This window comes from Lycorma delicatula, chromosome 13, assembly GCF_047948215.1.
Source record: "Lycorma delicatula isolate Av1 chromosome 13, ASM4794821v1, whole genome shotgun sequence".
Lineage (NCBI taxonomy): Eukaryota > Metazoa > Arthropoda > Insecta > Hemiptera > Fulgoridae > Lycorma > Lycorma delicatula.
Genome location: NC_134467.1, coordinates 15,378,368 through 15,406,304, shown reverse-complemented (window position 1 = coordinate 15,406,304; position 27,937 = coordinate 15,378,368). Strand labels below are relative to the sequence as shown.

Below are 27,937 nucleotides of genomic sequence, written 5' to 3'. Positions count from 1 at the left end.
GGATGATATGTATGAGTGTGAATGAAGTGTAGTCTTGTACAGTCTCAGTTCGACCGTTCCTGAGATGTGTGGTTAATTGAAACCCAACCACCAAAGAACGCTGGTATCCACGATCTAGTATTCAAGTCCGTGTAAAAATAGCTGGCTTTACTAGGACTTGAAAGCATTAAGACTGGCTGTTTCATTTGTTAATGGGTCTGAATTCTAATTTTGTATTTATCTACCTGGAATAAATTCCAAACGATTATTTATTTTGAACTCTACCTTAGGTGTAATATGTAATTATTATTTACTACTGATATTTATCACTATTTGATCTACAATATTTTGGTTGTTTGAAAGTAACACAGTGGGACAATAAGTAGAAGGTAAAAAAAGTAGCAGGAAGACATAAATCTATATATAAAGCAGTTCATTAAAGATGTAGAATTTAGAGAATACGTCGACGTCAAAAAACGACGAAATAGAGTAACATCACACCAGTCAATCGAGTGATGACAAAGAACGTTATTAGAGTACACCAATGTTAAACGAGACAAGAAATAGGAATAATACGAGGTGCGACAATAAAGTAATGAGACTGATTTTTCTTTGCAAGATGTGGCAACCCTGCAGCTTGCGTAGGCACACCATCTTTGACCTTGGTCTATAAGCTACTTCTAGTCCAAGCGGCACATTGATGCAACTGCTCAGTCGTGAGTTGTGGTGTAATAAGTGAACACGTGTTTGTGTCTCTCGTCACAGAAATGGAACTGCAAAATATTGCCCGACGGTATGCCATTTCTTTATGCGTTAAATCGGGTGAAAACGCGACGACAACTTACGATAAGCTTCAGAAGGCTTTTGGAGAGGAGATTATGTCAAGAGCTCAAGTTTTTCGGTGGCATAAAATTTTTAGCGACGGCAGAACGAATGTTGAAGATGAAGACCGCAGTGGACGACCATCAACCTCACGGACAGATGTCAACTTGACCAGGGTGCGTGAAATCGTACGATCTGATCGAAGATTATCCGTGAAAATGATCGCAGAAGAACTCAACATCGATCGAGAAACGGTTCGTCTAATATTAACTGAAGATCTTGGTACGAGAAAGATTTGTGCAAAAATGGTCCCCAAAAATCTTACACAACAACTGCGAGAAACACGGAAAAATGTGGCAGTCGGTCTGTTAGAGCAAACTGAAATCGATCCAGATTTGTTGAGCCGTGTTATCGCTGGTGATGAAGGTCGGTTTTATCAATACGATTTGAAGACAAAACGCCAAAGTTCGCAATGGTGCTCAAAGGGATCACCCAGACCATAAAAAGCTCGCATGTCAAAGTCAAAAGTGAAATGCACGCTTGTGTGCTTCTTCGATTCCAAGGGAATTGTTCATTAAGAGCCGGTGCCTCCTGGACAAACAGTTAACCGATATTTCTACAAAGAAATTTTAGAAAGACTTCGTAAACGAGTTCTTCGTGTCCGTGCAAACATTGCTGATAATTGGATTCTGCATCACGATAATGCGCCATCCCGTACTGCTCTGTCAGTACGGCAATTTTTAACCTCAACACAAATTTCAGTACTACCATAGCCACCTTATTCACCAGATATCGCTCCGTGCGACTTTTTTCTATTTCGAAGAGTCCGTTTTAAAACAACACAAGATGTCCAAAAAGCTGTGACGAGGGTCTTGGAGGATATTACAGAAGGTGAGTTCCAGAAATGTTACCATCAATGGCAGAAGCGCTGGAATAAGTGTGTGCAATTAGAGGGGAACTACTTTGAAGGAGACAACACTAAACATGACTAAAACGGTAAGCAACATTTTTTTTCACATCCGTCTCATTACTTTATTGTCGCACCTCGTGTATATATATATTCATATACATAGGGTGTTCGAATAAGCCTTGGTGCTATACCTTGGTTAGGTGTATTTATTCTGTATATCAATCATGCTGGTTCATAATTCTGATAAAAAAAGACATTGTTCAATTATGTTTAAAGAATATATTTGGTAAGTCATCATTATATGTTTCACATTTAATTTAATTTGTATATTACAATTTAGATTGAACAATAACATAGATTGAACTGAATTATAAAATAATTTATATACTTTTACATAAATAAGAAGAGACAGTTAGTTTCTTTATTTACAATTAATAAAGAGTAGAGGATACATGTTTGAACATAGGGTGAGCAACTTAAAAAACCAAACTGAGTAACCTTGAACTGCAGTTATTTTAGTGTCAATTTAAATACCACTGCTTCTATTAGCACCATTACGGGTTGTTTATGTTATTGCACTAATCTACTGGTGTAAGTTGTAAACTATTCATGCTTTAGTCCAGTAAGTTTTGTTCCTCGAGTTGTGTTTTTCTAAAATGGATAAAGGAATGGATTACTGTAGTGGAATATAATCAGTGTTTGCTAATCCTTTCAAAGAACACATCAAATATTCACTGAATATTTTCTGAATGCCTGTATTTCAGCAAAGAGTAGCATACACAATTAGGTTAAAAATGGCATATATTGGGGGTTGATTAGAAATTGCAAAACAAAATAGTTAGAAAAAACTGAAACATCTTTATATGGACTAGCTTCTCAAAAGCATTTTCGATGAACTGACACGTTACTGTATTTTTTTGTCAGAAGGGGCATGGTTTCAGTTATCTAAGGTAGTAAATGAAAATCATTACCATATGTTTGAGTGTCCATTTCAAAATCAGAAAATTTGTGTATGGTGTGCTGTTCTGGTAATCATATAGTTGGAGGATACAAATTTTGTTACTATACCGTTAATATAAAGGTATTCTGTAAAATTTTCAAAGAATTCTACACCTGATTAACAGATTGTGAAAAAACTATGGCTTTTTCCAACAAGATAAAGAAACAATGTGTTGCACACCAAGCAATTCATTAGCACACACTCATGCAGGTTTTACTATGAGCAGAGGGAAGTGTCCTCCCTGTTCCTGTGATTTTTCTAACTGCAATTTTTCCTTTAAGTTATTTAAAGGATTACAGTTTATAAATTGAACTCTTACACTACTGATAACTGCAGGCGCATGTTCACAATAAGAAAGTGAAGTCATTGACAACATTTTGCGTCAGGTGCCTCTCAGTTTGATTACTTACAGATTGCTGCATCAGCTGCACAAAGTGCTTACTTCAAACATCATTTGTAAAAATATAGTAAATATTTTAACGTTTCCTAATGTTAAATACAGAATTAAATTTTATTGTATTTTCAATTTCTTCATTTCATTAATAAAATCTGTTACAACACAGTTAGATTATAGATTAGTCTAGATCATTGATTCCCAAAGTGGTCATGGTGGACCCCCAGAGGTCCACGGGAGACTTGACGGGGGTCTACGTTGGCGTGACAAAAAAATGGGGGCATCGCAATTCGTAAGCGGGGGTCCACGAAAATTCATCTGGTTTCGATAGTAAAGAACTAAAATGTTGGCTTGACTTTGTGTATCAATCTAGGCAGATAATGTTTTGAGAAGCTCAGCGACTGTTACTTGTTAAAACTTGCATATTTGAATAAATGCAACACAAAAAAATGTACTATTTTTCTTTTGCTTTTTACCACTCTGAATGGGAAGTTTTCTAAATAAAATAAGTGAGAATTGATTGCTTTCTTGTGCTATGAGTAGATGTCAAAAAAGTAAAGTTGGATGGAAGCATTTTTTTTTATTGGCCAAATTTACTTTTTTGACATCCACTTACAGCACAGTCAATCAAAAATTAACCGATCAATTCTCACTTTTTTTCGGAAGCTGTTAGTTCGTGGAACTCAGCCGTAACGCAAATTTTCATAGTTAGATCTAATCTTCACATTCTCCGTCGACTGGAAATATGGAAGAAATGTAGCTGCAGGGGGTCCACCGGAACCAGCAAAATTTTGAAAGTGGTCTATGAGAAAAATAAGTTTGGGAACCTCTGGTCTAGATAGATACACAGATAGATTAGTCTATATCAGGTTGGTTTTAAATTGCTTACTTGATAAATATTCAAATATGACAACACAAATACAGTTAATAAATCACTCACCAAAAAATCTGAACTCTACCAAAAAGTTAAAATACAAACATTTTAGTTGTCATTGAAGTTTCAAAACAACACTTTTGTCCTTACATATTAACCATTTATCATTCACACATACCTTAATATGTCAGTATTAGTGAAACAGAACTAAATAGTATTAAACAATTAATTTTTGATGGAACACTTTGGAAAACCATATTATACATATATAGATATATCATCATTCAATGAGATTTTGGAAAATAAATTACTAATAGAAAAACAAAATATAAGATAAAAAATAGATGTGACTAAAGTCTATATTAATTATTTACATAAAACACAAGAAATTATGTTGAGATAAATATTTAACAGATATCTGTAGCTCAGAGGTAAAGTACACCACCTCCATTTTTACTTTTTTACAATAGAGCAGTTGAAGTTTTGAAATTTGCTTTTGCTAATTTCCTTTGCTCACCACCATCCTTCCATCATAACCTTTTCTATCAAAATACCTTATTTAATTTCTAATAAATGCTACTACATATTTATTAATTTATATTTTGAATTTTAAAAAATGGACATGGTGTCTTATACCTTTTTTCTTTCTTTCTTTTTCCTGTTTAGCCTCTGGTAACTACTGTTTAGATAATACTTCAGAGAATGAATGAGGATGATATGTATGAGTGTAAATGAAGTGTATATTCTCAGTTCGACTATACCTGAGATGTGTGGTTAATTGAAACCCAACCACCAAAGAACGCCGGTATCCACGATCTAGTATTCAAGTCCATGTAAAAATAGCTGGCTTTACTAGGACTTGAACGCTGAAACTCTCGACTTCCAAATCAGCTGATTTTGGAAGACGCGTTCACCACTAGACCAACCCGGTGGGTTTGGTGTCTTATACCTGTATGTACTTAACATTTTTTTTAATGAATTCTACCCTCATGTCCAGTCATTTGTGAAAGAAAAGCAGTAAGTCTGACGAAAATTACGTTTTATTTTGCAAAAATATTGTTCATAAAATATAATATTAGTGAAACACAACCTCCTGATTGTTTTGTCCAAGAGACAAATATACTGCGCAATAAAATGATTGTACAATATTGTTAACACTGTTACAAAGAAAAGAAAAAGGTAATTAAAAGATGATTATTATTATTATAAAATTATTTTGCTTATATAAAAAAGTGTGATAAAACATAATATTATTGCTATAGACCCTCAAAAAAAAATTTACAAAGAACTAAAAAATACAATCATCTCTTTATTAGTAATATTATCTACTGTACAATAAAAATTTTTTAAAAATGATTAAAAAGTAGAAAATCTACTACATATTCAAATAAAATTTATTAATAACACTAATATTCTTAACTAAATCTTTCATTAAAACTAATTATTTCCTCTAATCTTCATCGCTTTCTTCTTCAGGAAAATCATTTACTTCACTAGGGACATACGGCGCATCCTAGGAATGACAAGAATGCACTAGACCAGATATTCTTACTTTTAAAAAGAATTAATATACTTAATAAGATCTAACCCACTAAAACTTTGATATTATTTTGTTATTCATGTTTCATGCATTATCGTAATTTTTACGTTTCTTTTACTATTCCAATTTTATCTCTATTATTATCTTAGTTTTCTTCACAGTTTTAGCCTGTTTTACAGATATTTTATTATCTGAGAAGAAGCCTCTTGTAATTATTTGGACCCGGATAATGATAATGCAAAACCATTTGTCACTCCCCCAAAATTTGCTTTGTTTTTATGTCATTTTTACATTTCTATGTTGGTCTTTTTATTATTACATGGTATTATATTTATTATTATTTTACCTAATGGCTTTCCAGTGAGTAAATTATAGTTTTAGTAGCAATAACTAAAAAAATAATTAATACATTAGAATTTTATTTAATATTTATTTTTTCTGATCATTTTGTTTAAATAGTTGTAGTTAAAGATATAAGATTATCTTTTACTTTTATAAAACAAATAATGATGTTAAAATGAATTAAAAATTTTTATCAGCTATTTTTATGATCACAATCGAATAAATATTTTGTCCTAAATTTTTTCATTCCAGTTACAACAGGCCTATTATACTTTTTCTTAATATGATGAATTTTATAGTCCATGCAAAATGCAAAGCCTGATGGGATTCAATCTCAGAATCTTCTGAATAAAAGGCAAATGTTACTATTCTGCCATAGAGATCAGAAATTAAGTAAAAATCATAATTTTGAAGTAAGTTACTGCTTGAATTAAATTCATTAAATATGAGAAATCTTTAATATCCTAAAGATTGAATATTTTTTGAAAATGCTTGGTAATTCCAAGATAATATTAAATTTAATAAAAAAATTTTTTTTAAATGTTGCGGATACATGCTTAAACTCTTAATTTAACTATATCTTAAATAGATTTTAATTTGGATTAATTATTATCTTTAATAAATTGTCATAACAGCTGATTAGTTATTGCTAATTATTTTCCTGTTTTTGAGGGAGTGGATTCAGATGCTCGGTATAAATAGCTGAATGAAATCCCATCAGAATGGGTATTTCATTCAGCTAAATAGCACTGACACTTACCAATGAAATCTTGATATACTCTGCATGTATTATCAAATCTACACTGACAATAGAAAAGGAAAGCATCAAGAATACGGAAAAGAGGATGGGCGTGAAGATGATCTATCAGTACGGTAATTTATTATTTTGCACAAATCCACACCTTTTTGTTACAAATATTATACCAATACATGGAATATAGTAAGTTATATTACATTTTTTTAAATTTATATGGAAAAAATAATACTTTTTGGAAAATACTGTCGACCAGTAATTAGGCGATTCTAAATCATATTGAAGATGATTCAGTCTGGAATTTAACCTTGAAATTTCTATTACTTTAAAAAACCTCACTAAAAATGTTAAGATAGTATTGATGCTGATTAATTTTAAAAAGGCCAGTGTCCCACACTTTATCTAAAGGCATGGCAGATATCAAGAAAACTGATAAACCTGAATTGTTTTGTCTAAAGCTGTCTTAATATTAGCAAAAATTCAATGAATCTGTTCGATAGTACTATGATCTGTTTGAAAGCCAAAGTAGTAGTCAGAAATGAGTTTCTTTTGTCGTAAAAAGTTATTAATCTTCCATGTAGAAATTTCTTGAAAGGGCAGGTAGCATGTTAATCGGCTGATATGAAGTTGTATTAGTTGGTTTGATTGGTTTTGGCTATTCTCTATAGATCCGTGGTACACGAACAACACAGAAATTGTATTTTAATCCTACCCTATAAAGGGCATTTGTATGTGTATCTGTCTGTGTGTGTGTGTGTGTGTGTGTCTGCCCCCTTAGCTTAGTTTCAGAATGTACCAATCACTAGCGGAAAATCCAGTTTTGTTAGTAAATGTCTTTTGGTGGTCAGGTGTATTCTTGTTATATTATTAATATTAATATATCTCATGTATATATATGTATGTGTGTGTGTGTTTGTGTATGTGTGTGTATCAATGCACATGTAAAATATATATTAACAATATATTTTTTTTATTTCTGTGATTGTTTTTCTTCATAAAATAATGAACTATAACCAAAAAGTAGGCACTGGAATGTACCAATCAGAAAATGTACTACCAGAAAATCCTGATTCGTTAGTATCAATTTCTAGACTTAAATTTCTAATTTAACTTTCATTATATCAATTTTCATCATTCAAAAACAATATTTTTACACAAGAGATAATCAACTTTAGACATCTAATTATCCCATTCCAAAATACTACTCACCAGCACAACCTGCTCAGAAGGCCTAGCAGCAGAGAGTGTGCTGTAGGGCATGTCTAGTAGTTTAATAATAAGAAAATTAGCAATTAATTTTACAAAAGCAACAAAATTTATTCGTTCTAAATGAATACATAAAGTTGTTAAAATAAATCTATTCATATATTAAAAATAGTAAAATATAATTTTATGTTGTTGGGTTGTATATGTCAATTTTCACTGTTTTTTTTATTTCTGTACGTAAACAATCTGTCAATTTTATTTTGAACAATTTTTAAATTAAAAATCATTTTGGATGGACTTGCAATTAATGTAATACATATTCTTAGAATTAAGCTTCAACTTTACAAAGCAGTACTTGTTAATACTTCCTATCTCTTTAAAAGATCTAATTAATTGTGCTTAATCCCTTTGGGCAACCAAGTTACAGGTTCACTGTATTTTTTAAATGTTACAAATGTTCATTTTCTAATAATAATGAGAATGTTTTTTTTTACTTTATCTTAGTAAATGAGAAGGTAATAAAAAGTCAATGAAAAAAATATTTTTATACACTACATTCTAATTTAAATGATTCAAATAACCTCAACAAAAGCATCAGTACAACACTTTTCACCAGTTATGCCCTTCGTAAGTTAGATTATCTTCACAAAAAATTTCTAATTCAGTACTGTATAAGTGTAATACACATTATTTTCTGATAATAATTGGTTATTGTATACAATAATTTACAGCCTAACAGTCAGCCAAATTAATACTTAAAGTTAGTTACATGAGATTGGCGACTGTAAGGTTATGTCGGCTAATATCGATAACTTGTTTAATTCCATTAAACAATAACCTAACTTTAATTAATATTGTTATATTCTGCCCTTCCTAATCACTTTAACATTCGTAGTTGACTTGTTTAGGTGTAGTTTTGAGAATGAAGGGCAGAAAATAACTCAAATTATGATAATGCTGGCGGAAATGTGAAATATTTTTAAAAACTCCCTCTCTAATGTTCTTTACAATCTATCAGTAATTGAAATCAGTCTGATACAAATTTTAATGAAGTTTATTTAAGAACAAATAATAAACAGATATGGATCATACAAAAAAAAGTATGCAAAATCGTAAACACAAGAGTGTGTGTGTATGTTTGTGTGTGTACGCGGAGTACTCATACAAATTCAAAGCATTCTCACCACTACAGAAATAATTAACTTTCTGATTTTTCATTTTAATACTTTAAAAATCAAAAACTACAATAAAGTAATTTTTTTCATATAATTACAATCTGCATGGAGAAAACATTTACAAAAATTAATGACTTGAATGCGTATTGTCTTTCTTAACAATTACCAAAAGAAATTATATATCACCCATTTTTGTGAAAAAGTAACAAAAAATCTTCCCTTTTATTTATTATTTTGATGTATTGGATTGTAAAGATTATAAGAATACTAATTATAGCATAGATATAATTGATTTTTCCCAAATCAGCTGATTTGGAAAGTCGAGAGTTGCAGCGTTCAAGTCCTAGTAAAGCCAGTTATTTTTACACGGATTTGAATACTAGATCGTGGATATCGGTGTTCTTTGGTGGTTGGGTTTCAATTAACCACACATCTCAGGAACGGTCGAACTGAGAATGTACAAGACTACACTTCATTTACACTCATACATATCATCCTCTGAAGAATTATCTAAACGGTAGTTACCGGAGGCTAAACAGGAAAAAAGAGAGATATAATTGATTGCATTAATTTAATAATCTAAGACAGATCATGAAATAAGAGAATTATGCAATTAAATTTTTACATTTAAAAAATGTAACAGGCATAAATGATAATTTTTTTAATTTATTTGGAATTTTCATAACCATTAACATCAAAAAAGGCATACGGTAACATGACTTTGATACTTTTTAATTGTGTTCTAGAAAGTCAAATAAGGTTACAAAAAGGACAATCTACAAATAGATTATTTTGCCTTTATTACTGTTATTATGAAGGAATTACAAATTTCCATTTTCATAATCCAATGCACAACCTTCTTTGTAAGCTTCTGTGGTGAATTAATCAGTAAAAAAAGACACCTTAAATAGAAATTTCTTTATATATATATATATATATATATATAAAATTAAAAAAAAACTTAAAAATGTATTGGAAATACCAGTGGCAACAAAGAATTTTTTTTCATTTTAAAGATTCTTAATTTTTTTGAGAGGTTTTTATTCGCTTAAAAAAAATATATATATATATAACAAACATTTTCTTTATACCAAGTCTCAGTTGTAAACTTTACTTACATTTTCTCTACACTACTTTTTCTGAACTAGTGGAATTCCTCAGCACCTACCAAATTATCCGATTGATGTGGTTCTGGGCTTAAAATGTTCACCTGCATATTATAAGTAGAGTAATATATAAATCTGAAATTTTTTAAAATAGTTTTAGTCTTTGCCAGTTTCTGTGGTACCCAATTGTGTGTGTCAGCCTTCATCTGGATTCCTGGGTTTGAATCCTGGTCAGGCATGGTATTCTTCATATGCTACAGAACTGCCATTTCATCTCATCCTCTGATGCAATACTTAACAGTGGTCCTACAGATTAAAAAAAAATAAGAAAAATGTTCTTTGTATCTGTAATTAAGCCAAAAATCAATTTTTTAATCTCATTCCATACGAAACTCAGTTAGCTTATATTCAACTGATGTAAATAGACTGCGCATATGAGTGTTTAGGTGGCTGATTCACCTCACCGCATTAAGTTGTAACAGTACAAAAATGAGATAAATGTAACGTTAAATTATAAAAATTTGGTTATCCTTGTTTTTAAATTAAGCATACTTGAAAGATATTAATTTTCTTCATTAATCAAATTTCTTAACATAAGATTGTTAAAGAGAATATAATTATTCTCTAATATGAACAATATTAAGATGTATTTTTATAATATAATAACTCTCAGTGAAACATTTTTGACAACCGTTACAAACAGAATTTTTTTCTTTTGTGTGGAACTTAACTGCCGATAAATGACTTTGACAAATTTACATATATAACTTTTCTCTTTGGTGTGTAAAATATCTTTAAAGTAGAAAGATTATTAAAAACTTTTGGAAGAGATTACAAAGAGAATTTTTTTCTTTTGTATGAATATGTAAATGTGGTTTTAAAGTACAACTTTGATTAAAAAGCATCTGACAGAAGTTACAATATAATTTTTCTCTTTTGAATGAATAATAAGAGGTCTCTGAATAGTTTTTATAATTAATGACTTTTGACAAAAATGTTACAAATATAATTTTTCTCCTTATTATAAATATTTAAATGTACTTTTAATGTATAATTTTCATAAAAAGACTCCTGACAAAATTTATAAACATTATTTCTTTACTGCATGATGCCTCCTAAAATGTCTCTTTACATCATATCTACGATTAAATGTATTTAAACAAATTTTACAAACAAATTGTTTCTCTTCAGTATGTAAATTAATATGCACCTTTAAACTGGCGTGAGAGGTGAGAGTTTTTTGACAGAAGTTACATACAAAATTTTTCTCCTTAGTATGAATATTTAAATGCAATTTTAATGTATAATTTTCCCTAAAAGACTTTTGACAAAAGTTACAAACATAATTTTTCTGTGTAGAATGAGTCTTATAATGTCTATTTAAATCGCATTTACGAATAAATGACTTTTTACAAAGGTTACAAATATAATTTTTCTCCTTTTCAGTAGATGTCTGACAAAAGTTATTAACAAAATGTTTCTCTTCCTGTTGTGCAATAGATTGCGTTTTTAAATCATTATCATGAATTATGTTGGTACCTTCCTTGATTATTCCATTATCAGTAGTAACCTGTAAAATTAAAAATAATTAAAAAATAAATGATGATAATGAATTAATGTAATATTATATCAATTTACAACAATATTAAGTATTATGTCTTGTAAAAATCCACTAATATGTACAAAAAATTGAATATTTCAAACATATTGTAACAAGACCGATATAGTGGGCCTGAATAACGGATTCCTACCAATTATCATGAAAGTAATATTAAATATAATAATTGGAGAAATTCAGAAAGGGACAAAAAGGAGAACCTTTTTTTTTTTTAGTAAAGATTTAGTAAAGACCTTTCGTTAGACTGCCTGCTAACACAATACACACCTGTTGTTTTTATGTCATGCTTACTCTTTTGATTATGTTGTGTTTTATGTCAAGTAGTATGTTCTGTATTAATTTTTTGATTTGTTGTTATTGACATGTAATATTATTATCGAATACTACTATTATCCTGATTATTATTGTGGTTGTAATTACTATATTAATATTTGTGTTCATTAACTGTTATATTATTGTCACTTATATTATTATTACTGTATTTATCACCATTGTTATTAGTATTAATTTGTGTGGTTGTAATTACGAACGTTTTAAACCAATAAACTGTAATTATATAAACATTCTTAATTATCAACCTCTAAATATTCTGATCGCCCTGAAACACGTGACACTATATTCATAATCAACATGCTTTTGAATATTAATTAATCATTGTAATAAGGAACTTTATTTATAGTGTAGTATGTTTATATTTCATGTACAGGATATCTGGTCTAAGGGTATCCCAAACTAATGGCCTAAAAAGTGATGCTATCAGTTTTTTCGATTTTAATGGAACCATGCATTTGGAATGCTTGCATCTATGTGAATCGTGCGTACTATTAAGATGTTTTACAATGGTTACATGAACAGAGCTGCAAAATGAGACCAAAGTTGGGGTGAGACAACTCATGGGTTCCTTCACTCTCACAGCCTCCATACTCACCGAAACTGATCTGGCATTTAGCAACTTTTTCTTATTTCAAAAAATTAAAATCAGTGATGAAAGTACACTGTTTTGAGACTATTGATGACATTAAAGAAAATTCATCATGGACCTTAAAGCCTATTTCAAATGAAGCTATCCAAGACTGCTTCACAAAATGGAAACAACGCTGGGAAAAGTGTGTGAATAAGGGAGGGAAGTACTTTGAAAAGGACAATGAACAATAATCTGTTAAATTAATAATAAAGTTAAAAAAAATAAAGTTTGATTATTTTCTGAACAGACCTCATATATGTAAAAATATGATCAAACTAAGCAAATGGACAAATCAAATATGGTTAAATACAATAACAAAAGAATTTTTTTTTGCTAGTTAATATAAATATATATATATATATATATATATATATATTCACATACATAGGGTGTTCGAATAAGTAACCACCTTGGTGCCATACCTTGGTTAGGTGTATTTATTCTATATATTAATCTTGTTGGCTCATAATTCTGATAAATAAAGACATTGTTCAATTATGTTTAATGAATATATTTGGTAATCTTTATATGTTTCACATTTAATTTGAATATTACATTGTTGAAGAATATATCTAAGTTACTGAATAAGTATGTTAACGAAATGAAAACTAAATTTGAATTGAACAATAACATAGAATGAACTGAATTATAACATATTTATATACTTTTACATAAATAAGAAGAAGAGATGGTTAGTTTCTTTATTTACAATTAATAAAGAGTAGAGGATACATAATTGAACATAGGGTGAGCAACTTAAAAAACCAAACTACACTACTGATAACTGCAGGCGAATGTTCACAATAAGAAAGTAAAGTCTTTGACAACATTTTGCGTCAGGTGCCTCTCAGTTTGATTACTTACCGATTGCTGCATCAGCTGCACAAGGCGCTTACTTCGAAATCATTTGTAAAAATACAGTAAATATTTTACATTTCCTAATGTTAAATACAGAATTAAATTTTATTGTATTTTCAATTTCTTCATTTCATTAATAAAATGAAATGAAGAAATTGAAAATGTCACAACACAGTTGTGATTAGTCTATATCAGGTCGGTTTTAAACTGCTTACTTGAATTGCTTTGTTATTCAAATATAACATCCCAAATACAATTAATAAATCAGTCATAGCTTATTAAAATCTGAACTCTATCAATAAGTTACGCTATATATATATATATATATATATATATATATAGTTAACAAATGAATTGTATGCAATATAAAATTATCTAATGTCCAACTATCTGGAATACTTAAATACAGAATTAACAATTTAAAAACAACATATTATTTGAAAAATTATACACCTTTCAAATAAATCTTTACTTCAACATGGAGTTTCTTATCGATTTTTATTTTACTGGGTTTTTAAACTGACTTTTTTACAATTCATTTAGCAAAAATACACTTATATTTAGGCCTGTGTTAAACCAATCGAAAAGCAAATTTGTACACATTGTTTTTTTGTACCATATTACTGTATCTGTTTTTTCTTAAATTGTACAAATGTTCCAAATTTATTTTAATTTTACTGAAATACATTTTTTTTGTATTTAGTGTTACCCACTAAACATTAGAATGATTAGTCCAATATATACAATAATCAATTTCAAATTATACTTTACAATTATCTAAATTTGCCCTTGCAAAGGTCCATCTAGATAACTGGTGTTCCAATGTATGAAAAATCTAACACCCTTACCACTTCACTTCCAACATTTAAATTTTCTGAATTAACTACAGTGGTCTCTTCAATTGCTAAAGGATATTTTGGAATATCACCATTAATAATATAAAGTGGTTCCTCGTTCAGTTGTAATAAAACTGTTTGCTGTAACAAACCAAAAAATGAATGCTATAAAGTAAATATGTTAATTATTTTTTGTATAACTTATATTAGAAAGATGAATTTTATCTTCAATTCACTTACCACATACACAAACAGTACAGCCATAGTTAGATTATTATTATAATTAAGTAACTTTAATATGCCATTTTTTGTATGGGAAAACAATGAGAATGTTTCTTTTGCTAAGTGTTATCATCCAAATTTAAAAATCCTGCCACTCACCTTATAGATTGTTCTATAAATTGTAATCTTTTACAAGTTTTTGCCAAACTCTTACATATGTTAGCTTGAATGAAAATTACATCTTGCCTAAAGAAATAAATAGTTCTGAACATGGTTTTTTTGGAAGATAAATCTACACAATAAAGATACTACTCATGCAATAAATGATGGTTATCTTGATGCAATTTATACTAATTTTCATTGTGGATTGTAGTTATTATTATTATTATTATTTGAACAAGTTTTACCAGCTTGCTGCCAGATCTGATTGCAGGTGTGCGCATAGGCCAATGCAATTACTGCTACTAGCTTGCAAGCCCTGTACATGAAAATGTAAATTGTTGTTAAAAATACCAAGTACTGAATCATCTCTGACGAGGACAAATTTAATATCTGCGTAAAACATTTTTAGTAGTTATTTTGACTATCCTAATTTACTGCAACGTTTTGGCTTTCATACATCAACCAGATTGCTTAGGGATAATTTCCAAAATTTTTATGTTTCAATTGATGATTCTCAACGATCAACAATTACTAGGCTATCTTTACTATGTAAAATAACTTAAGGTGGTTAGACATTTATAATACTAATTAAGTCTGTTAATACCTTATCAAGAGCTATTCTAACTTAAGAATAATAATTTTATCTATTGTGTTTTTTTAAAGATTTTGTATAAAAACTTACCAAATACCAATCATCTAGCTTATTCTTTAGGATAAAAATGGAAAAGTAGGCCTCCACAACTAAAACAATTGAAAATTCTAGCAAGTACTTTGAAAGATTATTAAACTACCAAGAACCCGAGGTGAGATTTCAATTCCAAAATACAGCAACATGAAATGAAAAATCGAAACCATCTAATCAAATAAAAATAAACAAAGTCACCCGGTAATTAAACAAAAGGTAAAAGTGATGGCTTGATTGGAAAAGAATTATGGAAAGAATCATGAAAACAGATAAAACTGAAAAACTTTTTCTTACAACAGATACGGAAAAGTGAAAAATAACGCCATATAACTGGAAAAATGCATTAATACACCCACTACACAAATAAAATGATAAAACAGAATAAATAACTACAAAGGGATTTCCCTATTACATATGACACATAACATCCTTTCAAAAGCAGTTCAATTTAGAATTGAATTAATCGTAGACTCTTAACAACTGGAAGAATACCAAGGATTCAGAAAAGGAAAATCATGTGCAGAACAAATCTTAAACCTTAAAACAATAATAAGGGGAAGAATACAAGGTATAAAAAATAATCTTAGTAGATTTCAAATTAAGACATACAACTAAATCAATAGAACTTCTTCATTTAACATCACAGAAGAATTTGTTGTAGATCCTAAAACAATTAAATTACTATAAATTGCAGCAGTAATAAGGCTAAGAATTTCTTTCAAAAAGGTAGAATTTATGACAAACAAGTCGAGAGATTTCCTCCAAGTCCCAAAAACAAAATATGGAAAAATTAATAAAGTAAACAAATTTAAATATATGGGAGAAATAATCCAAATTAATGGTTTAGATAAAGAAACAAATCAAACAAGAATGAGAAAAATAAAATTAGTCTACAAACTAACGAACGATATTTAAATAACGTTGTTAAAATCAGGCACTAAAATACGGTAATCAAACTAGATGACCTGTTTGCATCAGATGCAACTTCAGTTTGAAATCGCACAAAATAAATACAATAGAAAAAAAGAAAGTAAAAACTTGAGAAAAATCTTAGGACGAATAAAAATACAAGAAAATGGATACAAATTGACAAGTAATAAAGATATTTAAATGTAAAATGAAATTGAAAAAATGTCAAATTACATCAGAAAATGATGACCCAAATCTTTTTTCAGGTTCAAAAAATCAATTTACAGGTATTGTGAGCCTGAAGAAAGTGTGTAAAATAAGTTGACTCCAACACATTTACAGTAAAAATAATAGAAATCAGTAGATTTTTGTATTTCTAATTGAAATTAGATATTTGAAGGGTATAAGTACAATATACAACAATCTTAAGAAAACCAGTAAAAAATTTCAGGGATTTCAAAGATAAGGAGATAAATGTAACAATGACATTTGGTCAGAACAGAGAAGGCAAAAGCAAAGCAAAAGAATCAAGAATTGTTGGAAAACTATAAAATAAAACAAACAGAAGAAACAGAAATGAATCAAAAATATTGCTTTATGGTCCTCAGATGGCCAACCATACACAAAAAGAAATTAAAAAACTTACTTCCTCAGATGATGTAACAGTTTCAGTCATCTGTTGTGGTAAAAAAAGGCATATCACTTCTGCTATTTTATCCTGTTTATTCTCAAATTCATCAACGTTATTAACAGGCAGAGCTTCGTTAATAAAAGAATTATTTTCTGGCCCATTCATTATCTGTAAAAAACAAAATAAGACAAAAACAAAAATTAATATAACTATCCTTAATAAAAAAAACAAAAAACTATATAAATAATACAGTTCATAAACACATCTCTTGTAATTCCTTAATGATTATTCTTGGTTTAATGTTTTATGGTGACTTGAATGAGGTTATATTTTATATTGATGCAAGCTTTCTTAATGAAAATGATAAGAACAGGTGAATATTAAAACACTGACTGCCATGAGTGACACATTAAATCTGTCTGTGAGGCCATGTGACATGCCATTGGCACACTGATTCTTTGAATCGGAGGCCATGTAAACTACACATGGCTCATATGCATATCCTTACAACAGAATTGTTTTTTCTTGGAAAGTGTAGTCAACACTCACAGTTAGCGATGAACCTTAGCTTTCAGAAATTTTATGATGGCAGCAATAATGAGATGATGAATACAGCCGTTTACATATTTGTAAAACAAAGAATGCAGTTATGTTAACTGAAATTTTTAACATCTTATCCCACTATTATAAGCTCCAATTTCGTTTTTATGATGGATCAAGTGTCACTAACAAGTAGCAAATTACAAGAAATGGTAAAACCTAGAACAATTAGCAAATGAACCTCCCTAAGGTAAATAAAGGTGATTCCAAATTGCATAGCAATCTCTCGGGAGATGATTCTGTAGCCAAAAAATAAAAAAAAGTACATATAAACACAGGTCACGTGTCGCTAACAGTTTGTTAGCGAGTTAGGCAAGAAACATTTAGCCCTGATTTCTGCTACGTCTGTGACATTAAATTGTACTAAAATTCTCGGGGTAAAAATTGGCTAAATCAAAAGGTAAATTTGGTACTTTCTTAAATAAACTTTTTTTGGTTTGGTATACACCCATAAAAATTTCTCATCAACTTTGTAGAGAATTTAATCCAGAGAAAATTTATGTAAATATCTATAAAAACTAAACACAAATTTAGGAAGTTAAACTTTAATAAAAAACAAAACACACAAACTGTATCAGAAAAGTGATACGATTTTCAATAGAACAATTTTCATAAATGTTTGACAACATAATGTAAATGAAAACATTATAACACAATTGACTGCAAAACATAAATACTATGTTACAACCTTAAAGGCTTTAGGTGGGAGATACTTGAACCGCATTCAATATTGCTTCTTCAGTGTTGGCATTTTTCACAAAATGTTCACGACTAGCACTGAATCATTGTGGTTTAAGCAGATCTGTTTCTTAAACTCACCTCTACAAAGGTTGAAATGTTTTGCCAACTGGTAGTCTTCGATCTGGATAATTTTAATCATATTTGCGCACAGCACCAAATCCATTTTTATTTGCCATAAATTAACAACATGTCCATCAACAATCCAAATGAAAACACCTTTGTGGTATCACCCACTGTGAATGACTGACTGGTCAATAACAGTAAAAACACTGCTCAAAAGAATATTCAAATCCTAGACACTCAACTTAATTGTTGATCAGATGTTATTGTTAACCAATTAAAAAAAATAAAATTTGTAATATGTTTTAGAAAGATGTTTTTCAAATTAATTTTTATAATTTTTGGCATTTGTATGTAAATTGTTGCGTTTATAATCATATCACTTTTCCGATCTAAGTAGTGTGTTTTGTTTCTAAATTAAGTTGAACTTTTCAAATTTGTGTTTAATTTTAATAATGTTATTTACATTAATTTTCTCAGAAATAAATTGTTTACAAAGTTAACAGTAAATTTTTATTTGTTTAATTGTAAATTTACAATGCTATTTTATTCCAAACCTAAAATAGTGTATTTTCCAACAAAACATTTTTGTGTTTTACCCTCTGTTTCTTAAAACATAAGTAAGACAGAGGTCTGGGACCACATTTATTCGATTTCTTAGATAGAAAACCTTAAGGAAACACACAATTTCAACCTTGATTTGAACCCCAAAAATTTTAGTACGGTTTAATTTCACAGAAGTGCAGAAAGCACAGGTAAATGTTTCGTGAGCCAAAACTTGCTAACAAGCCGTTTTCTGACTTATGTTTGCATTAACTTTTTTCTCTTATTTTTGGCTATAGAATTATCTCCTGAGAGACTGCCAAGCAATTTGAAAACACCTGTATATAAATGATTTGTTTTTCAATGATTCTAGTGATAACACTAATTCTGATGAAAACCCTACATACAGATCAGAATTAGACAAACCAGTTGTAAATGACAGGACAAAAAATCAGAGGTTTATAGAGAGTGATACGAAGAAAAATGATACGTGGAACTATGAATCTCTCCAATTCTGTTAGTTAACTGATATCAGCAGGGATAACAATAATCAGATTTATTGTATTTCTGATTAACTGAGAGAATCATGAAGTGAGCACTGTTGGAGCCTCCAATGCTTCAATATTTTCAACAATGCACTCGATAATGATAACAGTGATGGAGATAATGAATTTAATCTAACTGCAGTTAATAACTGAGGTATATATAATTATCCCCAAGTGATAGTGGTGGCTGACTGCGATGAGAGCTGCCGCAGCAGCGGGAAGTTACTGTGTTTACAGAATTTTATTTTATGTAGTGTGTATTCCATTTCTTTTGTTTATGTTTTTGTGTTTCTATTGCTGGCGGGATGGCAAACATGATCACTGCGACCGTGTGTAGGAAGGCCACGACCAGCGGTGACAAAGCCGAAGAATGAGACGGATGGGAAGAGTAGACTTTTATTCATTATGTATTCTGTATGGGTGTGTTACTAGGTTTAACTGCGTTTTCCTGATGGCGGCTAAGTGGTGGTGTCAGTGAGTGTGTTTTATTACTTGTGTTGTGTCCTGCGGATGGGTGTGAAAAAAAAAGACAGGGGGGGCAAATCGTGGTCACCATGCAGGGCCAGGGAGGCAGCCTGGATGCAGAGGACGCCTTGGCTCCTTCATATGCAAGAATGAAGGTCAGTTGGGGTGCTCCGTGATGCATTTGGGACCCTCAGGTGTGAGAGGGGGGACGCAGCGGTTTGTCGGCTTCGCGCAAGGCGTAGCCGGCAACCTAGTGTAGGGACGGGAAGGGTAGCCTCTCAGTGGAGGGATGTAGTGTTTGTCCAGAAGGGAGGGCTACTGCATCTTGATGAAACTGAGAGGACCCCGATGGGACGCCACAGAAAAGGCAAGACAAGGGGGCAGTCGACTGCCACGACACTCCGACATTCCTGCGCATAGCCTAACGGCGGAGGCCGGGGATGTTTAACAAGATTGAAAAAAAAAAGTTTTAATGGGGATATTGGTAATATATGATATATGTGATACTGGGACCAGCCAGTGAAAATCCAGTTAGTTTTCCCAATGTTTTTCCAATATTAGATCAAATAACAGCAACAGTACACATTGCCAAACCCCAAGAAATACACTATTCACTTTTCATCAATGATGCCATTTTCAATTTATTAGTCACTGAGATAAATCGTTATGCAGAACAAACGATTCGATTTGAAAAAAGAAAGAGACCAACTGAGAATTTAACAAAAAGTTCTAGACTGATGAAACGGAATCTAATAAAACCATTATAAATGAAATGAAAATTTTCTTTGGGATAATTTTGTGGGTGGATCTTGGTAAAATAGTGAATATTAAGTAAGTCTATTGCATTCTAACCAGGTTGCTTGCTTCACCTAAAATTTCAAGATGCAATGAATTCCTTGGAAGAGATGTGCATAGATGAAAAAATATTCCTTTTGGAGGCGGCTTGTCTTTTGTCAATGCAGTCCAAAAAATGACATTGACATGGGGTGAAACTTTCCAAATTATGGCTTATCTGTGGAATCTCATACTATATACTGGAAAAGAAGTACTTCCTTTTAGGGGCGGCTTGTCTTTCATCATTGCAGTCCAAAAAATGGCACAGGCATGGGATGAAACTTTCCAAATTATGGCTGGTCTGTGGAATCTCATGCTATATACTGGAAAAGAAGCAATTTCAGGCAAAAGGGTACTAGAAAAATATGTGTTGGATCATGCTGGATCATTACTTGATGCTAGATGAACACTTTATTGTAACAATTGGTACACGGGTGTATCATTGGCTTCTCAGTTACTTGATTGTTATACATATCGTGTTGGTACCTCAAGAACTAATCAATAAGGAAATCCAAAATAAAATAGTATCTGAAAAAAGATGAAGCAGTTACAACTGAAAGTTTAGGTACAGAAAAAAATAACAGTCTTGAAATGAAAAGATAACAGGGATGTGTTAATGATTTCAACAAAACGCAAAAGATGAAACTGTAACAAAAGAGAAAAAAAGGAAAGAACATCGTGAAACCCAAGGTCGTAACGGACTACAACAGTGCAAAAGCATCTATAGATTTCTCTAACAAATTAAGCTCATATTCCACCAGCATTCAACATACAATCAACTGGCATCAGAAGATCATTTTTGAAATACTTTTTGGAACTTCAATTGCTTGGTTTTCATACAACCATGTTAACAAAGGGCAGAAACCTCCAATGAAAACCACAACATTTAGGGAAGAGTTGACTTCTTCATTTTCTACAGATGTTTGACCATGATGTGCAAACTGAAGTCAGTCAAGATGGATCTACAAAAGAGACTGCAAAGGTACCTAGACTGATCAATGTTAAAGGTAAGAAGTCAACAGCAAGACAAAGGTGCAGTGGCTGCTACAAAGTGAAGAGGTAAACAGAAAATAGAGAAACCGCGGCAAAAATTGTCAAAAGAGTGACAATAAAGTGTTCGACTGTGTGTTGCCTTTTTTCTCTTGATTGCTTCTTCAGCACAGCAGACACCAGGTTTGTGAAATTAATTGACTGATTACGTTATATCATAAAACCTTTAATAAAAATTTTGTTAATCACGATTCTGTGTAAAAATGTTCAGTATTGAAAAATTTACAATAAAATTGATTAGCAAGTGGTAAAAATTATGAATGGAATTCATGTAATGTTATAGTTTTCTGTAAATAGTTTTTTTTTGTAAAATAGTAAAGAATGTTTTAATAAATAATAATAACAGTAGTTAAGAGATGTACAAAGGTGCATCTCCTTAATAGCTACAAGTAACTTTTTTTTATATGTTAACTTGTAAACAATATTAAAATTAATCATATGATCCCTCTACGGCTCATCTGGCTCTTATCAAAAACTGTAGGACATTATCAAGAGGTTGTGTGACCCACATAGGGAAGACACTAGTTTTGTTTAAATGTGCATATTTTTTTATATTTTTAATAAATATTACATTTAAATATCACTAAAATGACTAGTCATAAAAATGTCAGTTTTATGCATATGCCTGATGCTTAATACAGCACAGAAAGAAGTAACCACTGATGGTTAATGTAAATTACACAAAATTCTAATAATTAAAAATAAAACAGCAAATTATGTATAAGAAATTTAGATGCAGCATAATGTTATCAGATTAAATCTAATAAATTAAGACAAAAACCTTACAATAAAATATTTGTATCCTGATCAATTTCAACTGATGACAATCATGTTAAAAAAATGAGTGTTAAAAAGAGTGAAAAAAACTGAACTGCTACAGGCTAACACATTTGACATGTAAGAGTTTATGAATGAAATGAAAACATAAATATAAATTAAATTCTGTATTTGCAATAGCAAAAATGTTCTTATTAGATGACATGTTCTCGTGAGATGATCAAATTGGTTTTGTTTGTAAAAAAAAATCAAACCGTACCGTTTTGCTCTTAAGTGAATTGATAAAACACCAACCTCTTGTGTTCATTATTATATTATTTAATGCCAAAATATTTTCTCTTATAAAGTATAAGACAGATTTCATCTCTTAGACAGTTTCCTGAAAATATCAGCTGAGTTTTTAAGATATCAAAAAGGACTGTCAGATAATTATCTGGCATCCATAAATATGAATCAAATAGATCTACATTTAGAAAATTAAATATGTTAATTATTCTGTTGTTTATATTTATGAATTTGCAATCTTTGTTAAAAAGAATAATCACTTATCCTTAAAAAAATAACAATATCCATCTTAACTGAACCAGACAACGAAACTGTTTTCATATAACTCATCAAAAAATTTTGGCTTACAAAAGAGGTTGTTATTGTGCTTCTGCTACAATCTTTAATAAATTCCAAACTATCTGAAAAATCCTCCCACCCAATTATTTATAATATCATTAAAAGATCTTCTTTTATGTTAACAATATTTATTACTCTGTTGATGAATTATTAAATATTTTATTTAAAAAAAAAGAAGATTTATTTGCAACCTGTTCAGAAATCACCTTGTGAATTTTTATAATTAATATATTTACCTTCATAATATTTCATGAGTTTTATTTAAATAATAATGTACACTTCAAACATATCTATTTTTTATTTTACAATCTATTTTTATACTTACAATTTATTTTGTAATACATAATGAATTACTCTACAAAAATCACAATAAACATTTATTTATTTACTTATTTAAAATTAGAAAAAAAGTGTTAATAAACTACATGTGAATATTTAACATATACAGAATTTTCCACATGCCTCAAATAAATAAATTTATTTTAATTTTTATACAAAAAAATCTGTTTATTGTCTATTTATTATCCTTTAATAATAATGAAGGGAAATTCGTTATTCCCAGTCATATTAATTTTATTTTCATAAATGTTTTAGGTTGAAATAATGAAATAATAATCAGCAAACATTTTTTCCAGATTCTTATAATATTATATAATAAAAAATCAACTGTGATAGTGCACACATAAGAAAAAGTTAAAATCATCTTACATCAAAGAAACCAGAACTCAAGATTTCCCAGTTATAAGACTGGAACACTCGTCATTTGAGTGCTGTGATTGAAAATATAAAAGTAAATTACTTCAATGATTCAAAAATTACAGTTTATTTCAAAACAGTAACAAGTTGGAAACTGCCATTTTGGATTTAAAGGAGAAACCCTCGCCACCAGCATATTGATACCCTTGTTGATACCCTTTTGCATGATTGCAAAAGGGTATCAACAAACTCCATTGTAAGTTGACTGCCAGCCCACCCATGTTAGGAGAAATTTTCATATTTATATTTTTGTACGGCACTTGAAGCCGTATTAACTAACATCATGGTTCAATACATTACAGATAACAACAAAGTTGCTCAGCTGCAATTTTATGTGGTAATGTTGGATAGAACTGCAGACAACAATGCATTGACAATGAATTTTTAGTGGTGTGTCAATGTTTCACATCAGTGGAAAGGTGAACAACCATAACTGCCAAATATGGGGTTAGCCAAACCCCTTAGAAACTTGGCAGCTCATTTGTGATAGCTCTGACGTCAATGTTTTTGTCCCCTAAGAAAATTAAGATGGTACGGCCCATTATTCTTCCAGAAGGCAACTGTAAATCGTATCGATTAGCTGGACATGCTTCAAAACTTTCTAATTCTTCAGTTGAAACAATGACCAATATGGACACTGGTACTATGAGCAAGACAATGCACCACATCACTACCGCCTAGATGTCTGAGATTTTCTTGATACTCGATTCTCAGGTCTGTGGATTGGTCGTGATGATCCAATTACATGGCCACTTTGCCCCCGCTAGATTTCTTCTTGTGAGATTTCATTAATGATTGGGTTTATGTACCACTTTCGCTTGCTGATCTTGTTGAGCTAAGACTTCAAATTAATGCAGCAGTTGCAGAAGTAAAGTCTGACTTGCTAGCTAGTCTGAAATGAGTTCAACTTCAGGTGCGATGTATGTTGCACTAAAAATGGAGGCCATATCGAACAAAACTGAATGTTAGGTAACAAACTTGATATGTTTTGCTATGAAATGAGACCTTAACCAAATCTGTATGTTATTTCAATAAATTTTTATGTACTTTTAAAATTGTGAAGCCTGTTTGTGAATCATCTGGTATTTAGTTAGTTGTGAAGATATTTTTGTACCTTTGTTGAGTGTCAAAATAAACAGTTTTTGTAAATCATCTTCGTTTATTATAGTGAGTTTTACCTAACATGGTTGCAAAACAGACAGTTTTCAGTTACTAAAACATTAGATGGATAATAGATATGTGGGTTTTCCTTTATATTGCCGGAAATACCAGTTTAAGCGATGTGGTATTTTGCTTTTTTCTTCTAGTTAACAATCTATGAACTATTTTATTTCAATGATGTTGGAAAAACTTTTAAGCATATTATTGTGCAGACATGTTTGGAAAGAGATAATTTGTTTAAAGTTGTTAATGAAATCTTTGTAAAGCCTGATTATCAGAAGAAACTGGCGAATGGAACAAAGCAAATGGAGAGGCTAAGAAAAGAACTATTCTTTCTTTAGATAGAATTTTCTTTTAAGGGTAGCTAGTTGCATCTTGCAAAAACAATTAAGTTCAAATGAAAATGTCCCCCTTAGGCAAAAAATACAGATTAGGGTGATACGTGTGCAACACTTTTACAAATATTGCCACAAGAATTTGACCACATTTACATCACATGGCATGACTTACCAGCAGAAGATAAGACATGGTCTAAATTGCAGTAACGACGTTTAACCTAAGAATTCAGGTTAAAAGGCTGTGAGGAATCAGTTGGGAGCCGTGGCTATGTTATTTAAACTCATGGTCGATTCTCAAACCAAGAAGAGTGCTTATACATCTAATTCTAGAAAGGGGAGTTATGCTAAGGCTAATCACAATGACAAATGTTTTTCTTGTGGAACGTTAGGCCATCTCTCTTAAAACTGTTAAGCAGGGCTTATTTGACGTAAATGCAAGGTAAGGGGCCACAAATCAAATGAATGTCCATTTGGTAATAAAAACTGTGCTGTAGTTGACTCTGGCTTTGATCTCTAATTTCCGGTGGTGAACATTACAGGGAGATGGTTGAAAACTTAAATTATTTAGATTCAGATACATCAGACTAAAGTTTTTTCATTCAATATTGCATCTAAAGGACAAAGTCAACCAGTAAAGGCCCATTTTATTTTGGTAAAAATATCTTCTGATATTTCAAATCTAATCCTGAACATGGAATTATAAATAATAATATAACCAGTAAACCAAGATCAAGTGACTGTCATAATAGTTTGTTGTAGCCAATCACCGTTTATTTTAGTGAGTTTTACCTTAAACTAATAACACAGATTAACATATGTACAAGTTATCATCAAACAGATCTGTTTCCCGTTAATTATAACATAATTGAAAGCTTCAACAGTCTATTACAAAATTGTAAACTATTAAGTTTTTTTTTTTTTAGAATCGGAAAATAACGGATAAGAAGATAACTATTATAATTTCTAATGTTACTATAGTTAGAAAAATAATAATAGTAAACTACAATAAACTATAATTGTATAACAATTTTGGTCAAAATATAATAGAAAATTACTATTTGCAAACAACTAATAATAAAAATGTGCCCATAATATATGATGAAATAAATATTTCATAAGACGTTGCTTAAATAAACGATTTTACAACAAACTAAACTGAATTTTGCATCACAGGATAACGCTCACACTACCGTGTTATAAATACAAAAAAAAACTTAAATTCTATTATTTTATATTAAGAGTATAAAATTGCTTACTTTGTCAGATAAACAAATAAGAATCCAACTAATAAATGATGGTGAAATTAAAATATAGATATTACCATAACAACCCGACGGACACAGAGTAAGCGTACAGCTAACTGTTGATCAATAATCCTACGCATGCATTTTACACTTTAGTACTTAAAATATTGAAAAAAAATACATATACAAACATGCATGTACTATTGCAAAATAGACTTAATAAATAACGTGAACAATGAACATTTAAAGTGGTTTAATATAAAAATTCAGAATTTACTGAAATTTTCATAAAATTATTAAAGCGATTATTGTTTATTAATTTATGCAAAAAAATTGTTCAGGCTTGTAATAATAATGATGTTTTTGTTGAGCATAAAGGGATTAGATGAGAAAAAGAACGTAGTTATACATAAAATAAAATTTACGTTAATAAATCATACCAGTAATCATTTTTTACCTATAGTGTTCTTAACTGGATGAAGTTTACTGTTGATGGTAGCATTCCATTCACTTCTATTAATCATGAACCGCTTTCTTCAGAAAACAGAAAAGATTGTCCGAAACAACGTGATTAGTGAAAGAAAGCTGCAAACAAGGCTCTTTTGCACACTATCAGCATACTCATCGTTTGAAACTCCAATATAGCTAGGGATCCAGCAGAAGCTCACACATGTCTTATGGCGAGTCAACCTAGAGATAATAAACTTAATCTCAGAGACAACAGGTTGTCGGGAGTACCGGTTACTAATCGAAAAGTTACTAATGAAAAGCACTCATTGAATCTTAACAGACAACTAAATGTCGATATGTTGAACTAATTGTATTTAAGCCTTATCATTAGTATACAGCTTCCTGACAAAAACACTAACGATGGTGTGAAGGAAAAACATGCATTTTTTATTGCAATCAACAGATTTATCATCGTAGTTAGATCCAATTGTATGAATATTAACATCAGGATTCATGTTATTCACAATTTTATAAAATTCTTGTTGTAAGCTACCGGATTCTTGTAATTTTTGTGATAAAAAGTACACAATACTATTTAATTAATGCCTTAGTCGACAAAGACTAAAGCAAAAATTTACGAGAGAGGATGGATTGGGCTCTCAAGGGAAGTAATAATATTAGGTAACAGTAAGATCTGGAGGTAATTCTATATTTAGTGATATGATAACATACTGAGCTTTGTTGCGTAGTGAGGCAGTATTT

The 27,937-nt window shown here is 30.4% G+C and overlaps 2 protein-coding genes across 2 annotated transcripts in view; both read right to left on the bottom strand.

Annotated features, from left to right (window-relative positions):
- Positions 1 to 5,429: 5,429 nt before the first annotated feature.
- LOC142334017 (uncharacterized) lies at positions 5,430 to 26,858 on the bottom strand. Its single transcript, XM_075381684.1, has 5 exons — positions 26,738 to 26,858; positions 17,003 to 17,155; positions 14,391 to 14,519; positions 11,445 to 11,672; positions 5,430 to 5,492 (listed from the first exon to the last, which is right to left on the bottom strand). Exons 2-5 carry the CDS (start codon positions 17,150 to 17,152, stop codon positions 5,430 to 5,432), a joined length of 570 nt encoding a protein of 189 aa, XP_075237799.1. The 5' UTR covers positions 17,153 to 17,155; positions 26,738 to 26,858.
- LOC142334016 (uncharacterized) overlaps positions 17,693 to 27,937 on the bottom strand; it is a 38,627-nt gene continuing 28,382 nt past the window's right edge. The window contains exon 6 of the mRNA XM_075381683.1: positions 17,693 to 17,746. Within this exon, the coding sequence (XP_075237798.1) occupies positions 17,693 to 17,746 (54 nt within the window). The remainder of the gene's footprint in view (positions 17,747 to 27,937) is intronic.

What these genes read in the sequence shown, in the direction of transcription:
- LOC142334017 (XM_075381684.1), bottom strand. Translation starts at nt 17,152, where the DNA reads ATGAATGGGCCAGAAAATAATTCTTTTATTAACGAAGCTCTGCCTGTT. An exon ending in CTGTTACATCATCTGAGGAA is followed by an intron (nt 14,520 to 17,002) that starts GTAAGTTTTTTA and finishes GGTTTGTTACAG; the next exon opens with CAAACAGTTTTATTACAACT. An exon ending in ATTCTACACAGAAAAATTAT is followed by an intron (nt 5,493 to 11,444) that starts GTTTGTAACTTT and finishes TGTCATTCCTAG; the next exon opens with GATGCGCCGTATGTCCCTAG.